This window comes from Pseudorasbora parva, chromosome 15, assembly GCF_024679245.1.
Source record: "Pseudorasbora parva isolate DD20220531a chromosome 15, ASM2467924v1, whole genome shotgun sequence".
NCBI lineage: Eukaryota > Metazoa > Chordata > Actinopteri > Cypriniformes > Gobionidae > Pseudorasbora > Pseudorasbora parva.
In genome coordinates, this window is record NC_090186.1 from 32,321,520 (window position 1) to 32,343,908 (window position 22,389).

The 22,389-nt window shown below is 36.9% G+C and overlaps 1 protein-coding gene across 3 annotated transcripts in view; it reads left to right on the forward strand.

Annotated features, from left to right (window-relative positions):
- fam49a (family with sequence similarity 49 member A) overlaps window positions 1-22,389 on the forward strand; it is a 35,752-nt gene that overhangs the window by 9,950 nt on the left and 3,413 nt on the right. The window contains exons 1-8 of one of the 3 annotated variants that reach the window (XM_067417812.1): window positions 7,410-7,424; window positions 8,246-8,300; window positions 18,653-18,732; window positions 20,743-20,864; window positions 20,983-21,088; window positions 21,183-21,319; window positions 21,431-21,508; window positions 21,587-21,703. In XM_067417812.1, coding sequence (XP_067273913.1) covers window positions 18,660-18,732; window positions 20,743-20,864; window positions 20,983-21,088; window positions 21,183-21,319; window positions 21,431-21,508; window positions 21,587-21,703 — 633 coding nt within the window. In that variant the 5' untranslated portion in view covers window positions 7,410-7,424; window positions 8,246-8,300; window positions 18,653-18,659. Of the gene's footprint in view, window positions 1-7,409; window positions 7,425-8,245; window positions 8,301-16,173; window positions 16,255-18,652; window positions 18,733-20,742; window positions 20,865-20,982; window positions 21,089-21,182; window positions 21,320-21,430; window positions 21,509-21,586; window positions 21,704-22,389 lie in introns of those variants that run through there. The other 2 variants (XM_067417813.1, XM_067417811.1) reach the window with 2 other exon arrangements.

Consider the following 22,389-nt stretch of genomic DNA (forward strand, 5'->3'; position numbering starts at 1 on the left):
TCTGGTGTTCAGAGAGCTTTTTTTAAAGTAAGTAAAATGCACTTGTGCACGGTTGACTGACCTTTCTGCACTAGGCTGGCACTAAATATTTTATTGTGCTTTAGACCACCCTGTGTAGTGTGCAGTTAGCAAGCTGGAGGGTCGAAGCTACAAGTTCTACTACAGTTTTAGAGCAGGTTCTTTGACAAACTTTTGTGAAGTTATATGCCATTTAATTTAGCAGTCTATGAAGTGTAGGTGTTCTGACGAATAGTATATGAGGGTGTAATTATCTAAAATAGACGTGGCTGGTAGAGTTAACAACACAGTATTCATGACAAGTAACTAGTAGCCTATGAGATCCATTTTAAGTCTTTTCCAAATTTTCTGTTCAATATTTCTGGATTCTGTTTTGAAGGGATAATTCACCCCAAAATTAAAATAGTTATTTATTTATGTTATTTCAAACCTGTACAAGTTTCTTTCTACTGTAAAAAATAAGATATTTTAAAGAATGTGAGTAACCAGACAGTTGACAGTATCCATTGACTTCCATAGTATTTTTTTCCTACTATAAAAGTCAATAGCTCGATGGTCTGGTTACAAACATTCTTCATAATATCTCCTTTTTAGTTCAATGGAAGAAAGAAACTTATGCAGAGTGAGTAAATGACAGATCATTTAATTTTTGGGTAAAGTCAGCCTTTAATGGTTCTTTAAATTTAAATAATCAAAAACCAGTTGTCTAATCAATTGAATTCATAAAAGTTTAACTACAAAATAATTTATTACAGTTTGTAGCGATGTACTGATATGAACATTTTGGCAGATAACTGGTACGTATTTATATTTGCAAGCTCATAAATCTAAATCCAAATTTTCAAATAATTTTTGAAAGCCTGAAATAAAAAAAAAACTATAATTAATTTGTAATCAAATGAAGGCATAAAATAACTGTTTTATGCGACTTTTCGGATGTAATCAAATCGAAATTTAACAGTTACTTTTATTTTTTGACATTGCTGCACAACCTGTTAAACTGTTTACTGTTAAATTTAATACAAGGGTGAAAAATGGTAATCTTTCTCAAAGGAAGTTTTTTAATAACTTTAGTATTAATGTTATTATTACTTTGAGAAGTACATTCATGCATTTCTGACATTCCCAAAAATTCCATGACATTTCGCATTATATTGTTATTTCATTTTTCTTCTTCTAAATTTCACAATTTTGTCTGCATTTTCCCCACGTTTGTTAAACCACATAAGCCCTTTGCATGGCCGTGGTTCGTGTGTGTACCAGTGTTTAATCAGATGTGCTATGCAGCTTGCACAATTAGACACATTTTTTTCATTTGTCTCAGGCACAAAATTGTGATTATATATGGCTGTGGGTGCAAGTGAGCCACAGTACTTGGTTCTGTCTGTAGTCTACTACACATTGTCTTGAGTGGGCTGTAGGGTGTGATACTGTGTTTTAGCAATCGAACACCATCTGGGAGTGCAGTTTGCTTTAAGGGCAGAAAGGTACTTTACACAAATACGCATGTACAAGTATACATTTTTAAATTAGTATTGATTATTTATTTTTTTAGTTCAGAAATTGTGCAAGCAAATTTCTAAAGTATTGATTTAAGACCATGAGTATTTTGCTGATTCACTCATTATAACTTACAGTATCTGATATTTTTCTTTGGCTATGTTTAGATGCCCCCTTATGAGGTCAATAAGTAATATTTCTCCATTATGAATGCTATCTCAGCAACAGCAGAATGGAGAGAATGTGATGAGCCACTTGCAGCAAATGGACTTGTTGTGAAGACAGACAGGAAATGGCTGTTTTTACTACACTGTTATTGGGTAGGCTAGACATTTGAGCTTATTGTGTGGTGTTATATCACTGTGTTTTCTGCACTGCGCCGGTGTTTCTCAGAGACCGCACTGAGCATTAAAAGATCAGCAACTCCCACACATTGTAGAGTAAGCTTTGCTACTTTTCTCAAGGGATGTTATCACAGTGGACGCTCTGTTTCTCACCTGGCTTTCTGTAGCATTAGATGCGCACGAAATTGACAATATTTAGACTACAGATCAGTATTATGTCAATTAAATGCAATACAATACAATTGTATTACAATAAAATACAATTCCAGCCTGTCTAATGAGTGTTGGTGTTCATTTAACACCAAACCACTAAACCTTGCATCAACATTGTGGCTTGTCAAAAGAATCAGCATCGGTGGTAGTTACTAATTAGGTGTGGGCAGTATGAAAGAAATATATCAGAACATACGTCATTTATGTATAATGGCATGCAGGCTCTAGATTAACATTTGAGAGCAATGGCACCAGCGCCACTAACTTCTACAGATGGTGACGCCAGAACCTAATTTGGTGGCAAAGGAGAAAAAATTATCTATAAGTTAATTTTCTCACAACATTTTAGTTTCCTTAATAATTACAGTTACTTATATTATTGCATGTTTTTTTTAATTGTAAATTTAACTGAAGCACTGAGCTTGAATTGATATGCTGATAAAATTAACTTTTAACAACAGTTAATTTTAAACATTCTACTCTTATTAAACATGCCATTGTTCTTCTAATCTATATTATCACATTGAACTGACCGACAGCTTCAGTGATAATAAAAGGAGCACTCTTTTTTGTAATTCAGTTACAATTTGAAAAGTTTTTGTTTTTCATGAGACTTTCACTTCCTACTTTTTTCTATATATAAAAAATATAGAATATAGAGTGAAAATGTCTAGCAAGTCAAATAAGTCACCGTCACCTACTGGTAAAATTTAATAGCCCACAGAATATTTTGTTTCATGAATTTCTGAGCATGCAATATACTACAAAGAATGGTGTGAAAAGGGAAAAACATCCAGTATGCAGCAGTCCTGTGGGCGAAAATGCCTTGTTGATGCTAGAGTTCAGAGGAGAATGGGCCGACTGATTTAAGCTGATAGAAGAGCAACTTTTGGCTGAAATAACCACTCGCTACAACCGAGGTATGCAGCAAAGCATTTGTGAAGGCACAACACCCACAACCTTGAGGCGGATGGGCTACAACAGCAGAAGACCCCACCGGGTACCACTCATCTCCACTACAAATAGGAACAAGAGGCTACAATTTGCACAAGCTCACCAAAATTGGACAGTTGAAGACTGGGAAAATGTTGCCTGGTCTGATGAGTCTTGATTTCTGTTGAGACTTTCAGCGTAAATTGAATGAGAACATGGATCCATCATTGTTACCACTGTGAAGGCTTTTGGTGGTGGTGTAATGGTGTGGGGTATTTTTTTGGCACACTTTAGGCCCCTTAGTGCCAGTTGGCCGTCGTTTAAATGCCACGGCCTACCTGAGCATTGTTTCTGACCATATCCATCCCTTTATGACCACCATGTACCCATCCTCTGATGGCTACTTCCAGCAGGATAATGCACCATGTCACAAAGCTGGGGTGTGCATCCCACAAATCTCCATCAACTGCAAGATGCTATCCTATCAATATGGGCCAACATTTCTAAAGAATGCTTTCAACACCTTGTTGAATCAATGCCACGGAGAATTAAGGCAGTTCTGAAGGCGAAAGGGGGTCAAACACAGTATTAGTATAGTGTTCCTTATAATCCTTTAGGTGAGTGTATGTTCTGCGCCCAAGTAGCAGTGCTTCGCCTGTGCTTCCCCATAATATAGTCCCAAGTCAGTATCTGCCTAGGAAATAGCCTAGTCTTAATCTGCATTGCATTTGTACTCGTTGTGAATACGCAGGCCACAAGAAGTAATTAGGTGTTGTTGTTTTTTTTGGATCACTTTTACTCAGGACATGCTAGCTGGCAATTCCATTCAGTATGCTAAGCTAAGCTAGTGGCGCCCCTGCAAAACTAAATAGTTTTGGTCATACAAAATGTTTACGTTTAGTGAACAGGTATATTTCATTTAGTTTTGAGAACATTGAGATGTACGTTTCAAACAGCCTTACTTGTAAATTAAGTTTTAAAGCAAAATAATGAGATAATAAGGAGCCATTAATAATCTCCTGAAAATATCTATTTGTGAATTTTCATGTGAGACCTATTAAACTGACTAGCTGATACAGCTGTTTAAATCTTAGTGTTGGCTATGTAAGAGTGGGCATGTTTTAATTTTGTTTTGTGTTTGTTTTATGAGCTGCTTGTGAGTTTACAGTGCTCTTAAAGGAAACAGGATTACAGGAACCCCCCTCAGTCATACTTCAAATCCCACTGAACCGACCCATCATTAAAATCACATTCTTGTAAGATTAGCCATCCAGTATATTTTTGCTACTGCTTGCAGTTAAAAAAAGGCTCCTGCTGCCCATTTCAAAATGTTATCATTGGCATGTTACCAGTTCAGAAAGGGGAAAAGACCTATGTATGCAGCAATAATCAGAGTTGGTTAATATTTGCACTTGCTGTACTGAAGCCATTGTATTTCAATGTTTCAGTAAAGCTTTTTTTGTCCAGCTACACATTTTCTAGAGTGGTTTTGAAGTTTTACGCTTCATTGACTCTTCATGCATCTTAACCTCTGGATGAACTGAGGGAAGTGGCTCTTAAGAGCTTCTTGAATGGCTGATGTGTTGCTTTTATGTCTGGGTTAAAACGCTTTGCCATGGTTCGAATGATGTGCAAAATGGATATCAGAAAATGATACCCGAAAGACACCTTATCCTACCTTATAGCGATAATTAAGGTATGATAATTATGAGCAGAAATTAATCTTGCCTCATGATTACAACCAGATATTTAAGATGATCATAAAAGTCCAGTCATTGCCTAGAGGTGCTAGATTTTCATGATGTGGACATTGTTTTTAGGACAGATCTCCATCTGTTTCACCACAAACTGCTTCTGACTGTGCTGCTGAACCCAAGTAGAATGATCAAGTAATCCATCTTTTAGGCAGCAGCCACATTTTGTCAACAGATTGCACTGATATGATTGCTGTGACAATATTAAACTAATCACACTTGTCTACTTGTAGTTAGACTGCTATGTGTGTGCCAGTGCCAGCCAAGTGAGAATGGGAACTGGGAGTTGTTTGCTTGAATATTTCATGCTGTCGTCATTTGGCCTGGGTCGTTTGAAGAGCCCATCTGCCTCTCACAGTCAAACAGCTTTGTCCTGGAGGTTAGCAGCTGGTCAGTCTAATGCTTTTAAAAATGGACCAAGCTCCTCCGCAGTGTAGTACTTGATATTGAGTGATTCGGAGTGTCTTTGAGCTTCTTTAGTTTGAAAAAGTAACTGAACTGGATTAAAAGATCTTTTGAAAATGTATGTACTTTTAACTCTTTTGTGGTCTCTATGGCTATCTATGTATGTTCACACCAAATCTGATTATTTGTGTATTTATTTATCTAATTATTGATGTCCGCACTGTATCACAACTGTCCAGATCCATGCAGCTCTTTCATTTTCTGTAATATCTGCATTGGTTTTTATGCCAATGATGTTGTGTTGGTAGGCATAAGCCGACAACAACAGCGACATAGCTTTGTTTGCAATACAGATGTTGTCTTATTTACAACATGATTTTGTGCAGTCGCCACTCGCTGGGCTACTGTATCTTATGAGGCGGTTTACGCTTGCTAAATTTGTTTGGATATCAATCGGATATCCACATAAATCAAATTTGGTCTGGCAGTCTGAATACATATTCAAATATTGAAATAGTTTGAGAGCATAGGAGACAGACTCGATTATGTCATTTGTGGTGCTTCATAGAGCTAAGGAGATCATTTGGAACTTTTTTCTTGTTTCTGTACAGCATCTTGAGTAATGTGTGGCTAGTAGCTTCTACAGAATCAAATACTATCAATTCATAATTTATTGGTTATTGTTAAAATCATGAATTTTTTCCATACGGAAATTTGAGTTTTTACTTCCGGACCCGGAATGTTGCACTCTATAGACACAGATCAGTGGGTTCTTTAAACTCCTTTTACTGTGGACATGGGAAACTTTTTTATAAAAAAAAAAAAAAATGAATGCCAAGCTTGTGATGGAATTTATAATGTACTTATCCAAAACTGTGATTCTAGTTTTGATAATTTAAAAACCTTCCATGCTAGGTTCAGCCAAGAATGACGCAGATGTCACTCCCTCCTTAATTCTAGGTCAGGACGTCATGTTCATCATGCTGCAGTTGCCTCAGAGGAAAGCTGTTACTCAAATGTGCAATAGCCTCTGAGTTGTCATGGAGATTGTCGGCATCCTGGCAGATGTATGCGTGTGTGTGTTTGTGTGTGTCTGGCAGCCCAGTTTTCCTGGAAATAAAGTTTTTCTAGAGGTGTTAAATCTTAATTCGCCTAACGATTTGATTAAATTGCAGTTCGATTCTTAAACAGTCCTCTGCATCTTTTCCTCCAATTCTTTTATTAATAATAATTACTACATTAATAATCACATATATTTGTTATTCAAAATCATTATTTCAGAATAATATTTTGAAATAATTCTGTGTATATCTGAACATTATAGCGCAATATGCCTCTAAAGAGAATCATTCACTTCAGCATCGCGATACAGGATTATATTCCACAGCTCTGTTTGTTTCATCAACTTAAGCAATATTTGAATTTCTGCTTGTAGCAGAGATTCTCATATTTCACAAACTGAGCGGAAATATTCCACTTAAACGCTGATGTATGAGAGTCAGGACTCTCCCTGATTCATCCTTCAGTTTAATCTCAAACGATAACTGCTTTTCAGCATAGAGCAGCAGCTTGTGTTATTGGGGTCACTGGAAAATTCCATTGTGAGTTTTGAAAAACATGTTTATTCTCTGGGAATTCTCTTTTCCTGATTCCAATACCTGGACCTGCTGAGGGAAATACCACAGATAAAATATCCTCATGCTGCTTTGACCCAGATCCTCGCTGGCTAAAGAAGATCCTTGCAAGATACTGTGCACTTTTTGGTGCCACTTTCTGGAGTTGATTTGAAAACACAGCAGAATTTGAGTTTTACATTCAGAAATTCCACTGGTTTTGCAGAGCATGGAGAAGACAGGCGTTCAGTGATGACTTCTTTAGTGAGAGAAAGGTGCAGAGACTGAGGAGGGAAGGGGAGACCACTCATCCGGCTCATGGGTTGAGCAGCCATATGCCCATATAAGGGTGTGTGACTCCATGGCAGAGTCCCTGTGGGGTCTGTTCATGCCCTGTCCTCAGGTTTGAGGGGGGGGGAAGGGGAGTGTGAGCACTATGCACACTGACAGATGGGAGTCGAGCCAGAGGGAGGCAGTTCTTTATCTCTCTATCTGTCGGTTAAAAGGTCTGGGTTTATTAGCACCGCTGCGATGCACGAGGGCAGAAGAGGCCGATGTTTTAACCGGGATCAGCGATCTTAATCTTCAAAAGAAAATTAAGGAAGGGACGTGTAACCGGAACGCTGTCTGGTGGGAGGGTGACCGTGAGTATCAGTTTGTGCTGACAAAGGGGGAAAGAAAGCTCATTTCAAGCCTCTCAGGGAAAAAGGTCAACACATGTTGATATCAGCCAGTCTTTTGTCAGGGAAGCTCTAGAGACCAAATTTTTAGATGACTTTATCATGAAGGAAGCTTCCTTTTTCCTTGACAAATGGATTGTTAATTTGGCTGCGTACGGGTGTTTCCACAACTTATGTGACAAGTTTTCGTCATGAGCATTCTTAGCATTTTTTTAATGTTGTTGTTTTGATCTTTTCCATATTGTTGAAGATTTAGGCTACGTGGGTACCTATGATTTGTCTATGATGTGTAGACTCATTTATTTAACACCCAGTGATGACCATACTTCATTGTAGAAACAGCATTGCTGCGTGTGTGTATGAGCCTCTTTAGAGAGTGTGTCTCTGATGGTTCTTGCCCTCCAGTGTTTTTTGGTTGCCATTAGTTGCACTTGGCTGAAATTTCTCCAGATATTTAATCCCCCAGTTAACATGAAACTGCTGTGGATATGCATTTTAAATCTCACAGAGAGCCATCCATACTAAAAATGAAATGACTGATTCGTGTCATTGTTTGTTTTAATTCATTAGCTTGCACATTGCAATCTTTCTCCAACAGTGACTTGTTTCTCCAACACCAGACGAGAGCGGTGCATTCAAACTAGATTGCAGATGATTTTTATCACAACTTGTTTGCATAATATGAATGACTGGTTACATTTTATGCTGTCGGATTGATACAAAATATGTATTTTGTTTTCCTCATTCAACTTGACTGATTTGCTTCTCTATGTTTTATTTTTCAGAATCAAGAATCAAGTGGATGATCTAAAAGCAAACTTACATTATCCTCCAGAAAAGGTAACACTGATAAGCTTTCACTGGCACAACATTTTATATTTTACATGCAACATTTGTTTCAATCGGAATTAATTAATTCATTGAATGTAGTATTAGAAGTATAGTATAGTAGTATAGAATGTGAAATATAAATATCGAGTTGACTTGCATGTTTATACTTTATGCCACAAGCTTCAAAAAGGAAATTTGCCGAATCTGAGTTTTTGACATGGATATACAGTTTCCCGCTTTTTGCACATACTTTTGTCCTACATTGCTATTATTCTTTTCTTTGTTTTAAACAGCAGACTTCATATTTATATATTGCAGGTCCTAAGTAGGAGCATACCAATAATAATGAGCATAATCAAGCAGTAAAAATTCCCCTAATCGTGCCCAAAACAGAGTGTCTGTGGATGAGAATATAAAAGAAGGAGTAATGTGACGTTAAAAGCTGGGTCTGGGTCTCTTTAAAGTCAAAACTAAAGTCTAAATACATCTGGCTGTTGAAACCACATTTACTCATCCCAACAATGAAAAAATAAATAAACATATGAGAGTGTGTTATAGGCTATGTCATGTTATAGCCAGATATGGCAGTGCTACCGCAGCACGCATCGCCAAAGAGTATCTCTTTATCAATCCAACACACAAACTACTGCAAATTAAACCAAAAGTAAAGTTGTAGGTTCTCAACATGCAATCATCTTCATTAAAAGTAAAGAAACTGAATAATCTTACCAGCGCTGTGTCCGCACTCGCTTATATTGCCATCTTTGATTGTGAAATCAGCTGTTGTTTAATAAATTCCAGCTCATATCTGTTGATTTGACGTGACGTGAACTCCATTAAATCTGCTTACATTGCAGGAATTGAAGATCGTATTTATATCCGTTTCGCGGAGACCCATTTATGTTGCCATGTGTAAATTAAATAGTTTTGTTAAATCATAGCATTGATTTACACACAGCCCGTGTGTTCTCCAGGTTGTGCTTACCAGGTTGTTTATTCAAACCAAAATGTACCCAGATGTCAGCTTTTAAAGTAGTTGGAGCATTTTTAATTACTCGCACTCGCATCTCGCATCTCGCCTCCGTCTACCATTGTATGCTACAACAACAAAGCACGTACGTGACAAACAACATTATACGTGACGTCAGTAACATTAGAATCGGTTATGGTCTATTAAACCTATACTGAATCGTCTGCATCGCGATGCATCGAAGAAACGATTAATTCCAACTCCCTAGATCAATTTTTTTTTTTCTTTATGATGCTAAGGACCCCCAAATTTGATGAACCTTTTATGAGGGACCCCCTTCCCCCATCTATATATGTTTTATGTATGGAAAAAAAACATTGAAACTGTTAAATAGTAAGTGTGACATTATAAATACAACATAGTTTTTTCTAAGCTTAAATTGCCTATACTTAATGTTGGATGTATAAACCTGAAGAAGAACGTTTTCAATTAAAAATGATTTATATAAGCAAATTTCACAATAATTGTATGTAAGCAGCTTAGGTACTGTGTTAAAAATACTGCCTTCCAACCCCAGTGAGCAAGACAGGGGACTATAGTGAGAAAAACTCATAAGAAAGAAATAAATCTGGAAAGTATGTATATGGCAAGAAAGGAGAGAAACATTTAAAACGTTTGGTAGACTTTGTCTTTTTGAAAGAGTTTTGAAAACCCTGCCTTAGATGATGAGTGGTAGAAGAATTTTAGAATGACATGAAAGTCATTTATGACACGACAGCTTGTTCCATGCATCATGTGTCATTTTTGCCATGCCTACACCATTGCTCATGTGATTTCCTTTCAGTTTCGCTTTTCAATCCTATCAAGTGTTTACATGTCCTATCGATCATATTAGAAAAGGAATAAACCACCCCTTCTGATTGGATCCAATGGAAGTTTCTTTTCAGTCCTTACATTTACTATATATCACTTTTACACTTCGATTTGGCTTGTTTGCTGTGTGGGCAATCGGGCATAGGCCCAAGACTTGACACAGTATGTAATATTTCCTTTCTGTGTAAGCAAATCAGGTTAGCAACAGCCAGACGTTATTACAACTGCTGTAAACTCTGAATGAGAGCTGCCTCTACAAAGCAGGAAGTGTTGTAGTGTAGGCCGGTGCCTCTCGTAACATGAGGATTTGATAAACACAAGCACGGTCACTGTGGGAACCCCATTAGGAAGTAAATAAACCAGTAATTTGTGAGGTTGTTAATATTGTGGCTGTTTGCAAGACCTGAGCTAGACCCAGCTCTGTTCAAGCCCAGCTGAGATGCAAAAGTTCATTTACTGCTCTGTTTATGAGCTGCTCAGCAGGCAGAGGCTAACAGAGGTCTTTTCAGCCATGGATAAAGTGGATTATTGTTCAACTCGCATGGCCTTTAATTGCAGCATACATGGTTTAATTGAAAAGGACAGACGCTTTTGATTTTATCTTATTCCAGAAGCCATGGGGGTCTCAGCGCACAGTACTGGGCTGAAGTAAAGGGAGAGTTTGTCCAAAAATGAAAATGATCACCTTTACTCACTCGCTTGTAGTTCCAAACCTGTATGAATTTCTCTCTGTGGAACATAAAAGGTCTTTTGATGGAAATCAATGGGCTCCTCTGTTGTTTGGTTCGCATTGTTCTTCAAAATATCTTATTTTATGTTCATGTAGATTTGGAACGACATGAGGGAGAGTAACTAACCCTTTTTAAGACCCTTTAAATCTCTTCTACTTGTGACAACTTGAATCCCGTGACAAGATTGTTAAAGTTTACATTTTAAAACGCATGCTGCTAGTACTAATATCATGAACTAAATCCTGCACCAGTTATTAAAATTAGGCTGTTTGTTCTTACTCTAGTTTCTTTAAACAGGAAGGGAAGTTTTTTCCTGGTTACTCCGGTTTAACACCCATTTCTCTCATTTTTTTTCTCTTCTCCACACTGGCTCCCAAAAGCGTGTAAGAGCACTTGTGAAATATTTGTAACGTAGCAAATTGAGTTGGTTTTCATTACACTGCACAAACAACTGCCAAGGCCTCTCTGACATTTTAACAACACAAGGTCACTTCATTACTAACGCAGGTCAAGACCTGTGTGCACGGTTTTTCAGATGCATGTGTAATGCTTTTTAATATGCAGTAGTATGTGGGCAGAGAGTGCTGGGTTTGTGCATGTTGTACTGTGATGATTCACTCTGTAAGATGAATAGAGCTCATAGAGATGGATACACACATGCACGCTCACACAGCCATGGCTTAGAAATGGCCAGACTGTTCTGTGCCCGCTTTGTTTCACAGCCACCAGAGTGACAGTTTCTCATGCTTTTGCAAGTGCAGTTGTTCCGATGGTTGGAGCACTTTAGGTTTGACAGGAAGCTTGTCTGAATCGCCTGCACTCATGTGTGGTGGTTAACCACATACAGCAGAAACGGTATTGTCTTCACATCCTCTTGTGCAGAAAAGCATCTGGAAGATCATACTGACTTGTGTATCTAACTTTGTTCAAAAAAGGTTGCTGTTTTAATGTTTTTTTTTTTAAACTTACAGATTGTAGATATGCTCAACCACTATTTTAATAAATATCCTAGTTTAGTTATATGAAAGTTCCAAGTTTGTAGTCTTTACTGTACATATTTTGTTAGAAGCTGAGATTCACTGGCACTAATGTTAGATAATGATATTATTATAGTGTGCACTTGCTCCCTCTGCTGGAGCAGTGAAGAGTCACAGGGCCTGCCATATATATTTAAAGTCACCAAGATATCAAAATGCACATTTTTTTATGGAGTATTGCAGCGTTTGTTATGAAGGATTTATATGTGCCCTCATAATTTTCTAGTCTTTGTGCACCAGTGCGAGGGCATGTTATGAAAGCAAGGCTGTGAGGGCTGGACATTTATCTCTTCAGTGGGTTGTACTTGTAATAGCAGTCAAAATTCTCATCTGGTTTCATTCTTTTTTGAGTGAGCGTGATTTGAACTCTATTACCATCCATTAGTCCAGTAACTTCTTTTCAAAATGTTTATTAACAAAATTAGCTTGAAATTGTTACACGGTCAAAAAACTGTATCGCTCCAATATTGCATCACACAAAAAACTAACGGTCCTTGCCGGAAATTACGTCATTGTCAATATGTAATATTAAATTACACTTCATTATTATTTACTCATAATTATTTAACAAGTGCTAAATGCACACAATTATTTAACTCACTTCTACATAAGAAACCACTAATATATGGCTCTTACAGTACTGTTCTTCTGATAGAAATTTAGTTAGTCCAAAAACTCCAGACTACATGGGCTGTGGGAAAAATTTTAAGTGATCTTGGAGCTTTATACATCTTTTGACAGCAGATGCCATCGAAAGCGTGGTAAGTCTATCCCTCACAGCCTCACTTTCATACCTGTCATAACGCTGCTTGAATAAGGCCATCCTTAAAAATATTTTGGTTTGCAGTAACAGTAAATTTTTTAAAAAAAAGGGTCGGTAGTTAGGTCTATATTTTTTTTTTTCAAATTTTAATACAAAAAAAAAAGTACATTTTTGGTGATGGTGATTACGTAGGTATGAATTTAAACAAATTGGCATATCATGACATCACTGACTGGGTCTTCAAGCCGTGCCTTCGGGCGCATAGGCTAATTGCAGGCTATATAGACCACAAACAAATTGAAATATTTGTCAAAAACATGTTTATTGCATAAATTTCAGGTGCATTCTTTAAGAAAAGGGTCCAACCACCAGCTGTCATTGACTCAAAGCTGTCAACCCTCCCTTTTTTTCCGGGTTTCTCACGTATTTTAGCTCTTTTCCCGCTGTCTTCCCGTTTTAGTATTTTCCCGTGATATGTTTCTTATTTTTACGCTCGATTGTGTTAACTCAGAACACGCAACTATCTGTGTCTCTGAAGTGGCTTGCACTTCTTGCCAGACCAACGCATCTGGTGATATAGACTAGTGCATTTGAATATTAAAAAGCAAAAAGTTGTTTTTATAAATTTAATTAATTAAGTAGCTATAACCAGCTATTCAATCAAGAGCAGTGAGTGAGTCCTTATCTTTTGTTTGACAGACAGCAGTAAAGGCTACTGCCCCTTTAAGACCTAATACAGAGATATGCATCGTCTTTCTCAACTGTATAAAGTTCTCTTAAGGCATATTCAGACTGTCTGATGGATACTCATCAAGATCGACATGTTGACATACTTTTTGTGTGAGTTTATCCGTTCAAACGCAAGACTTGAAAGAACTCAATATTTGCACGCTGCGAGACGTGCGCGCGCTGCGCACAGAGACAGATCTTCTCTCACTGCAGAGGGTTCTCATTCGCGTCTTCTGGCGAATATTCTGAGTGATGATGGCGAAAATGCAGCACTCGCATGCATTGAACACAGTTTACAAAGATAGACCGTTTTGCCCACGTTTTCTTTTATTATCGCTGTTGTAGTGCACGTGTATCCATCGACAGAACCATACATAAAGCATTATTTTTCAAGTTACAACCAGTGCCGCCGCTTCCACCACGCGCTGGGGTCGAGCAGAACACACGCTACCCATAGCAAAGCGTTAGGACAACGATATTTCAGACTGACAGAGACAAGATAAACGGCTTTTCCGCCATTTGTTACTGTTTTGTACACGTTGTTATATTAATTATAATTCAAATTCTGTTTTATTCGCCACAATATAGTAATGATAAATGTTGAGAGGGGCACTTTTGATTAATTTTCGGGGCTCAAAGCCCTCCCCTCTGCATAACACTTGCCTGGTGTGTGTAACGTGTCCATGGTCCTGACTCCTGTCACACGGCGAAATCTCCGACAGGGCTTTAACAGTCTAACGTTACAGTGAATGAGAGTATGAGCCGAGCCGAAACGAACGCACGTGCAGGCCATAGTGTGACATCCGTTAACCATAGTGTAAACATAGATGACGTCACGGGTTTTTCTATAAACGAAAGAATAGCCTTCGTTTGTATGGCCCAGGCAATTTATACATTTATAATACTTACTAAAATATAATTCATATTATTTTATTACTGTTGTATTAGTTGTTTGAAGAGTAAAAAAAAGAAATTGGTCGGTCTTAAAGCCAATTTACAACCGGCAAGTCGGTCGGACTAAAAGGGAAAAAAAATAAAAAATTGAGTCGGCCCTAAATTGACAGGGTCGGTCGGGTTACGGCAAACAAGAATATTTTTAAGGATGGCCTAAGGTCTATAATCCCTCCCCTCCAGCCTGTCAATCGTATGTTAAAATGGTGCAGGTATGACATCAAGTTAGCACTTTAGCTCTTCCGAACCCTTATCCCAAAGTCAATGGGTTTCTTTGAATGGGGTTTTGGTTAAATGGCTAAAATAAGATCTTTGGTGAACACAAGATCAAGTCACTTTCATGTTTAATTCTATAAAATAAAATACATCAGCGGCAGTAATTTGTCTTGAAAAAGGCAGTTGCTAACAAGCGGCTGTCGGGGAGATAAACATCATCATGCTGAGCAGGTAACCTCAGATCTCTTGTACAGCCTCATTATGATCATTGTGCCCTTGTAAACTATTCTTACTCAAACTTTTTGGGAAAATGTTTAGATAAAAACTGGAAGAGCTATAAGCTTAGTGATGGTGACGTTGAATTGCGTGGTGGGACCGTAGTGTCATCCATTTATAGCTTACCTTTTAGCTTTTTACTTCTTCATTTAGACTTCAACATTCATAAAAGTTGTGTTCATCTGTGATTAATTATCTTGATCATCAAAAGTTTATGATACTTCCATTTTTTGTCCATGTTTTTAGTGTTAATCTAAAAGCCTATTGGAAAATCCTATTGGGTTTTTCTCGCAGGAACCAGTGTGATGCTAACTGCCGGTTGGCCTACAAAGGGACGTCATACCTTCACCACTCTATTAGCAAAAAATTTATAAATTTTTAACTCTGTAACTCTATACGTCACATTCGGGGTTATGTTCTAACAAATAGATTCTGTAAAACGGGTCATATCGTTTCTGGTTTGCGTCTTTTTTAAATATAGAGACGTTTGTCTTAAGATACCTTCAAAGGAGCTATACCAATGTCTATTGCATAATCAGATTGATATATATTTTTTAGTTTTTCTCACTAACATATCTGATATTTAAATAGGATAAAATAACTAGCCAGATTAGCTGATTACCTCAAAAGTCTATATATATCACCATCAGTTCATATTGCTGACAAGCAGATGCAATGATGCACTTCAATGCAGTCAACTGTCTATCAGACTCCATTCTTTGTTACTCTACATGGTTATGTGCGTAGTGCATCATTTGGGACACAACTAATGTCACCATTCCAATTCCATTAGCTCTGGCAACACGTGACAACATCATACACGTGTTATAGAGTATGCACTTGTGGTGCCAGTCGGCATGATATATATGCTAAATTAGAGTATAGTTATCACTTTGAAATGATGAAGCATCTCAGTTAGTCAATAGTGGAATGTGATTTAAAACAGCTGTTATAACCTCATTTGAAATGACAGCACATGTTTCAAACTATTTTATTCTTTGACTGAGTGAAACAGTCTCTTAAAATTGACCTACAAACAAGAAAACCAATGTTTGAAGTCTCTTTTGTACTACATGCTTTTACTGTATTCAGTCATTTGGTGGTTATTAAAAGGCTTGCTTTCACATATGCAGATATTGAAAATTATACTGTGCCAATTTAGAGTGCTTAGTTTTTATAGAACTTGTTACTGAAATATTGTTTAAGTTATTGCTAAACAAGTAGTGTATTACAGCTCTAACTGCATCTCTCACCATTCTGGCTATATTGTTAATGAAGTCACTGTTTTTTTGTGAATCATTTGTTTTATTTGTTTTCATCATTATATCTTGATTAGGTTTCGCTGGAATGGGTAATCTTCTAAAAGTCCTTACAAGGGAAATAGAGAACTATCCACATTTTTTCCTGGACTTTGAAAGTAAGTTTTGAGTAGAGGTGGAGTCAGGGGTTGATAAGACTATAACCAGCTGTTTTTTTTTTTTTTTTTACTTCTAGAGATCGACCGATATTGACATTTTTATGACCGATACAGATACAATTATGTGCATGTTTATGTGCTGGATAACCAATATACTGAACTGATATTTATTTATTGGTTTATTTCTGTTTTTGACAACTATAACAACAACACTGAATTGAACAAATAGGCTGATGAGCCAGACTCGCATCAAGATGTTGGTTCTGGCAACTCACCATTGACAGGGCTCAATCCGAGGGGCGGGATAAACGGGTGTCTTTCAGATTTCCTCTGCAAGCGATAGGATAGAGCTACAACCTACCAGAGCAATGTGAAGCTGAGCTAGCTGATAATTAAACTTTCGCCGTATCTGGTAGGCAAAACTCCGAACACATCTTCTCTTCTTAAGAATGATTTCAGTGCCATTCTTTGAAAAAAATAATAAAAAAAGCTTAACTCCAAGTCTTCCAGAGTTGAGGCCAAAGCCTTTTTGAACGACCGCCGTTTGGCAGCTTCTTTTTTTAAAAGTAGCACGCAGAACCTTCTCATTATGTTAAGCCCGCCCACCGACTCTAAACAAGATGTGATTGGCCAGAGTTTGCTTTTTCCAGCTCATAAGTCTATTGAGATTTGCTAGACGACACTCGCTGCAAATTAGATTAGCTGCTGCTAGGGTACGTCTAGATTTCTAGGATACTGAACAAACTGTTTTATTTAACATAAAAAAAATAATGCAATTCCTGAAAGTTCACTCATTTTTGCAAACAATACAAAACAAAACACACTTGTACATCAATAAATACAGTCTGAAAGAGTGCAAAAAGAAAAAAAATAAGCGACTGTCAAAATAAATTCTTTGATCATGTAAAATTCCTTGATCTAGTGTCATGAACACGCATACAACCGTTACCGGAAGCTATTGATTACAGTTTATAAAGTTATAATTATGAATTATATTATAATCATTTTGCTTACTAAAACACTAAATCACTAAATCACTGCACATCAGAAGGTCTTTATCAATCCTAGTTGCAACAACAGCATTAATATTATCAACAGGCAAAATACATTTACAAAGTCTGTTTTCAAATGGAGAACATAAATAAATGACATTATTAATATAGACATAATTCTAAGCTTTCATTTTAAACTCTAGTTTTAAAAAGTTTGTGTTGTAGGCTAAATAGAAGCTAGAAATATGCTGGAATAGTCGATGGAATATGCATACATTATGCATGCATTCGCTAGAATACGCTTACATTGTCTGAAAAATAAACAAAACCGCGAATACATCATCGCAGTTACAGAGTCCATCACATTTGGCATGTTTTCAGAATTATTAATTATGTTTTTGTCAGTATAGATTATGAAATACCTGCTGACAGATCACTGTTTTTCTGAGTTTACACTGAAGTCTCTCATTAACATAACAATTAATTTCCACAGAGCTGTAATTATTTATTTAGATATAAAGGTCATATCATAGATATTAATATAATTTAAGAAGTTTTAAATAAATGGATTGTGTTAAAAGCTGCAGCACCATGAAAGCAACTTCACAAGACTAATGCTAAGCATAGACACAGAGAGAGAATTCGGCTTTTTTAAGTTGATTCATGTACAGTTACGTTTATTGGGACAGGACTTGATGGGTTACGTGACACCGTGAGTTTCTCTTTATTTTTTTGCGCCAGGTTTAAACTACATATCAAGCATTTATGTATCATAACTCTTTTGTGCATTAATGGCTGTTATGTTAAATAAAGTTTATTTATTAAGGGAGGCGAGGTATTTTACATCATTTGACTAAATTTGACTCGGACACAATGCTTTAATAGCGCTCTTGTTTGCAATTCTCACAAGATGGTGCAGTTATGGGGAAAACAATATAACAAAACCAATACCCGATTATGGGATACTTAAATATCAGGAATAATATCGGTAAAGCCAATTATCGGTCGATCTCTATTTTTCCCCCCAACAGTGGCAGGAGGAGCTGAACTGATGGTCTCAAAGCTCTTACAAGACAGTTTTCCCTCTTTGCTTTCTTGTGGTGAAAGCTTGTTTATCCTGTTGTCCAGGGCAGTTGCACCGACACTTTGTCTAAAAGCTTGTCCTGCAAAATAATGTGCTGATTTCTCAAAGTAGAAAGGGGAAACAATCCATTTTGATTTAATTTTGAATGATGTCCATGTTCACCACGACAAGCTGAGGGAATTCTGTATGTAGGAGCATGAGAATCACTCTTTAACGCTCAGCGTGACATCCTGATTACTGTCTTTGACATGCAGCACCTTTCTGTTTTTCTCTCTCTTTCTGCCTTTTTTCTTCTCTTTCTCTTCTTGCTTTTCTGTTTCAGAAACCAAATGGGGAATCTGTTAAAAGTGCTCACTTGCACAGAGCTTGATCAGGGGCCAAACTTTTTCCTTGACTTTGAAAGTGAGCAGAGCTTTTGCCTGGCGTGGTGTCTGTCACTTTTTCCAGCTACTAACATTTTGCAAGTAACATTGTCAAAATTGTCCTTGAAAACATACTCGTCACAACGCAACAGCAAAACAGAGCTTCTCAATGCTTTTTTTGCATGTGCAAATGCTTTGTGCAAATGAGTTTGTTAGGGCAATATGTTTGAATGCATATCTCATCTTTTACATCTTTAATGTTTTACGTCTTTAATTTGTAAAACTCGGATCGGATTGCAAACACGAAGATTCTGAAAATCTGATTTGTTGTTGGAAGCCTAAATGTGCATGACTTACCAATCAGTATTTGTAACTAACCCCATATCCGACATGGCTGTGTATGTCTATGTTGCATGATCCATTCTCTTTAAATGGCATCTCCTTACTCTTTGCAGCTCCTGCTTGTTCTGTGATTATTTTTCTGGTCTTTGTCTTTCTGAAATCTCAGATCTTTCAGTCTTTTCCCTCTGTATACTTATCAAGTAAACATTTAAATCCTGTGTGACTATTCTCAAACCCAATTATATTACATTAAACATTTGATTATTTTTCTGTCTATAAACTTTGAACAGAGCTTTACCCAAACTGTTCAACATTTCCTCAGTATTTGCTTACTTTGAGAGACTTTAAGTCGTTTTTTTGGGGGGGGTTTCTCAGTGGCAATAACCCATAAACCTTTACTTTTGAAATGAGCATCTGTAAAATGTTGAATTATTGGGAATCTCTGGTTTAAAGAACAATTTATTTTTTAATGCAAATGTCACCTTTATATATTTATTTTTGTGATTTATACTACGCCTTTAAAAATATTATAGTTCACCCAAAAAGGAAAATTAGCCCATGCTTTACTCGCCCTCAAGGTATCCTAGGTGTATGACATTCTTCTTTCAGACAAATGAAAGTTGAGTTATATTAAAAATGTCCTGGCTTCTCCAAGCTTAATTGTTGTTCTGTTTTTGAAGTCAAAAATACACCTGGCCGTCAAATAATGTGCTCCACACGGCTCCGGGAGGTTAATAATGGCCTTTTGAAGCAAATTGTTTGTGTAAGAAAAATATCCATCTTTAAAACTTTTTGAATTAAAGTTCCGGCCAATCGTCATCCCTGGAAAAGTGTTGATGAGTGAAGTGTTCTCTGGGTTCAAGATGCGTACGCGACGTCTGACGGGCGTAACTGGTCACGTAAGCCTTTCAACTGCAGAGGCACTTTCAACACTTTTTCCATAAACTGAATACAGAAGCCGATCGGCCCAAACGTTACTTTATAAAGTTTTAAATATGGATATTTTTCTTTCACAACACATTAATTCACTTCCAATGGCATTTATTAACCTCCCAGAGGTGTGTAGAGCATGTTATTTGATGGACAGATGCATTTTTTTATGGTCTTTGAAAACAGAACAACAATCATTGCCATTATAATGCTTGGATTAGCCAGGACTTTTTTTAATATAACTTAACATTTATTCGTCTGGAAAAAGAATGTCATATAGACCTAGGATGACTTGAGGGTGAGTAAATCCTGGGCTAATTTTCATTTTTAGGTGAATTAACCCTTTAAGCCAGCTGCAACTTAATGTATAAATGTTGCATTACATTGGATTACAAAATATCAAACCAACGTGTAATTTATTTTAAAGAGGTTTTAAACTCTAAAATAAATTAAGTGCAGGTCAAAATTGTGTATTTTGCCACTTTCTGGTTGTCAAATTTAGTGGTGGTTACTCTGTTAGACACCTGTGAACTAGAGAATAAGTAATATTTAAAAAAAAAATGACTAACTAAATTCTTAGTCACATGTTTAAATGATAGAAAATGGCTGTAATTTGGAGAAAAATATGAAAATGTATCTATAGTTAGATCTTAAAAAAAGCTCTATCTTCCATTTGTTTGCAGATGCCACTTGGTTTGATATAATATCTAATGCAGTGAAATCCATTGCCTGTAATAACTACGTGTTTGGCAGTGCATAATAAAATAATTTGTGTCAGACGCACAGCCGACAGACTGTGAGAGAGAGGTGTGGAACCAGGTGAATGCTGTTCTCCAGGAGTCAGAGAGCATCCTGTCCGGCCTGCAAGCCTACAAGGGGGCGGGCCAGGAAATACGAGATGTACGTCTGATTGTAATATTTCTGCTTTTGCTTTGTGGGTCATTCAATTTAAAACATTTGTATATGGGTCATTATTTCTAATGCCACATTAAATAATGTGATATGTTTGTCATTTTAGGCAATACAGAATCCTAATGACATGCTCCTTCAGGAGAGGGCATGGAACTCCGTGTGTCCCCTTGTCATCCGCCTAAAGAAGTTCTATGCTTTTTCATTGAAACTAGGTACACTATTCACAAATATAGTTACGTAAATATAGCCACATATTCTCCCTGATCAGTAAAAAAGTAAGCTTTGTGTCTCTATTCTTCCATGTAGAGGAAGCGTTGCAGAGCCTTTTGGAGTCTCTGACGTGTCCGCCATACACTCCCACTCAACACTTGGAAAGGGAGCAGGCCCTTGCCAAACAGTTCGCTGAAATCCTGCATTTCACCCTTCGCTTCGATGAGCTTAAGGTGCCAGCTGCTTCAATGCTTTTGTCACACACCAATTTTTATATTAGCGGAATAAAAAAAATTATTGCTACTGTTCTGGGAATTGCTTATTAAATTGTGTCATTCGTTTAGATGAGAATTCCAGCCATCCAGAACGACTTCAGCTACTATAGAAGAACAATCAGTCGAAACAGATTAAACAACATGAATGTAAGGACAGAAACATGACACAACATGTACAATATTCTGTGAACTGTACAGTTAATTAATTTTTTTTCCTGTTTCAAGCTTGATATTGAAAATGAGGTCAATAATGAAATGGCAAACAGAATGTCGCTGTTCTATGCTGAAGCCACACCTATGCTGAAGACCCTGAGCACGGCAACAACAAACTTTGTGACAGAGGTAATGCCTGCCTGCTGTCCTTCTATTACATCTTCATTCTCTGCCAAAAAAGCCAGAAAAGTCACAGTCTTAGCTCTTTAATTTCCATCACAAATACCTTAGGACACTACCATTCAAAATGTTGTGGTTAATAATATTTATATTTTTAAAGTAATGTATACTTTTATTCAGAAAAGATTCATTAAATTGATCAACTTTTACACTGACCTATACATTTTCAAATAAATGCTTTTCTTTTGAACTTTCAAAGAATTCATTGAAAACATGCATCAAAGCTTAATACCACAAAAGTATTGAAGGGATAGTTCACCTCAAAATGTCCTCATATTTTACTCATCCTCAAGCCGTCCTTGGTGTATATGACATTCTTTCAGATGAATACAATCGGGGTTATATAAAAAAATATCCTGGCTAATCCAAGCTTTATGACATTGAATGGTAGCCCAAAAATTTGAAACTCAAAAAAGTGCTTCCATCCATTTATAAAAGTAATCCACACAGCTCCAGGGGGTTAATAAAGGCCTTCTGAAGTGAATCGATGGGTTAGTGAAAGAAAAATATCCATATTTAAAACTTTATAAAGGAAAATATCTAGCTTCCGGCAGACCGCCTTTTGTGTTCAACTTATGGAAAAAGCATAACTGGCGTAACTATGAGGTTGGACATAGAGTAATAATTTTGAACTG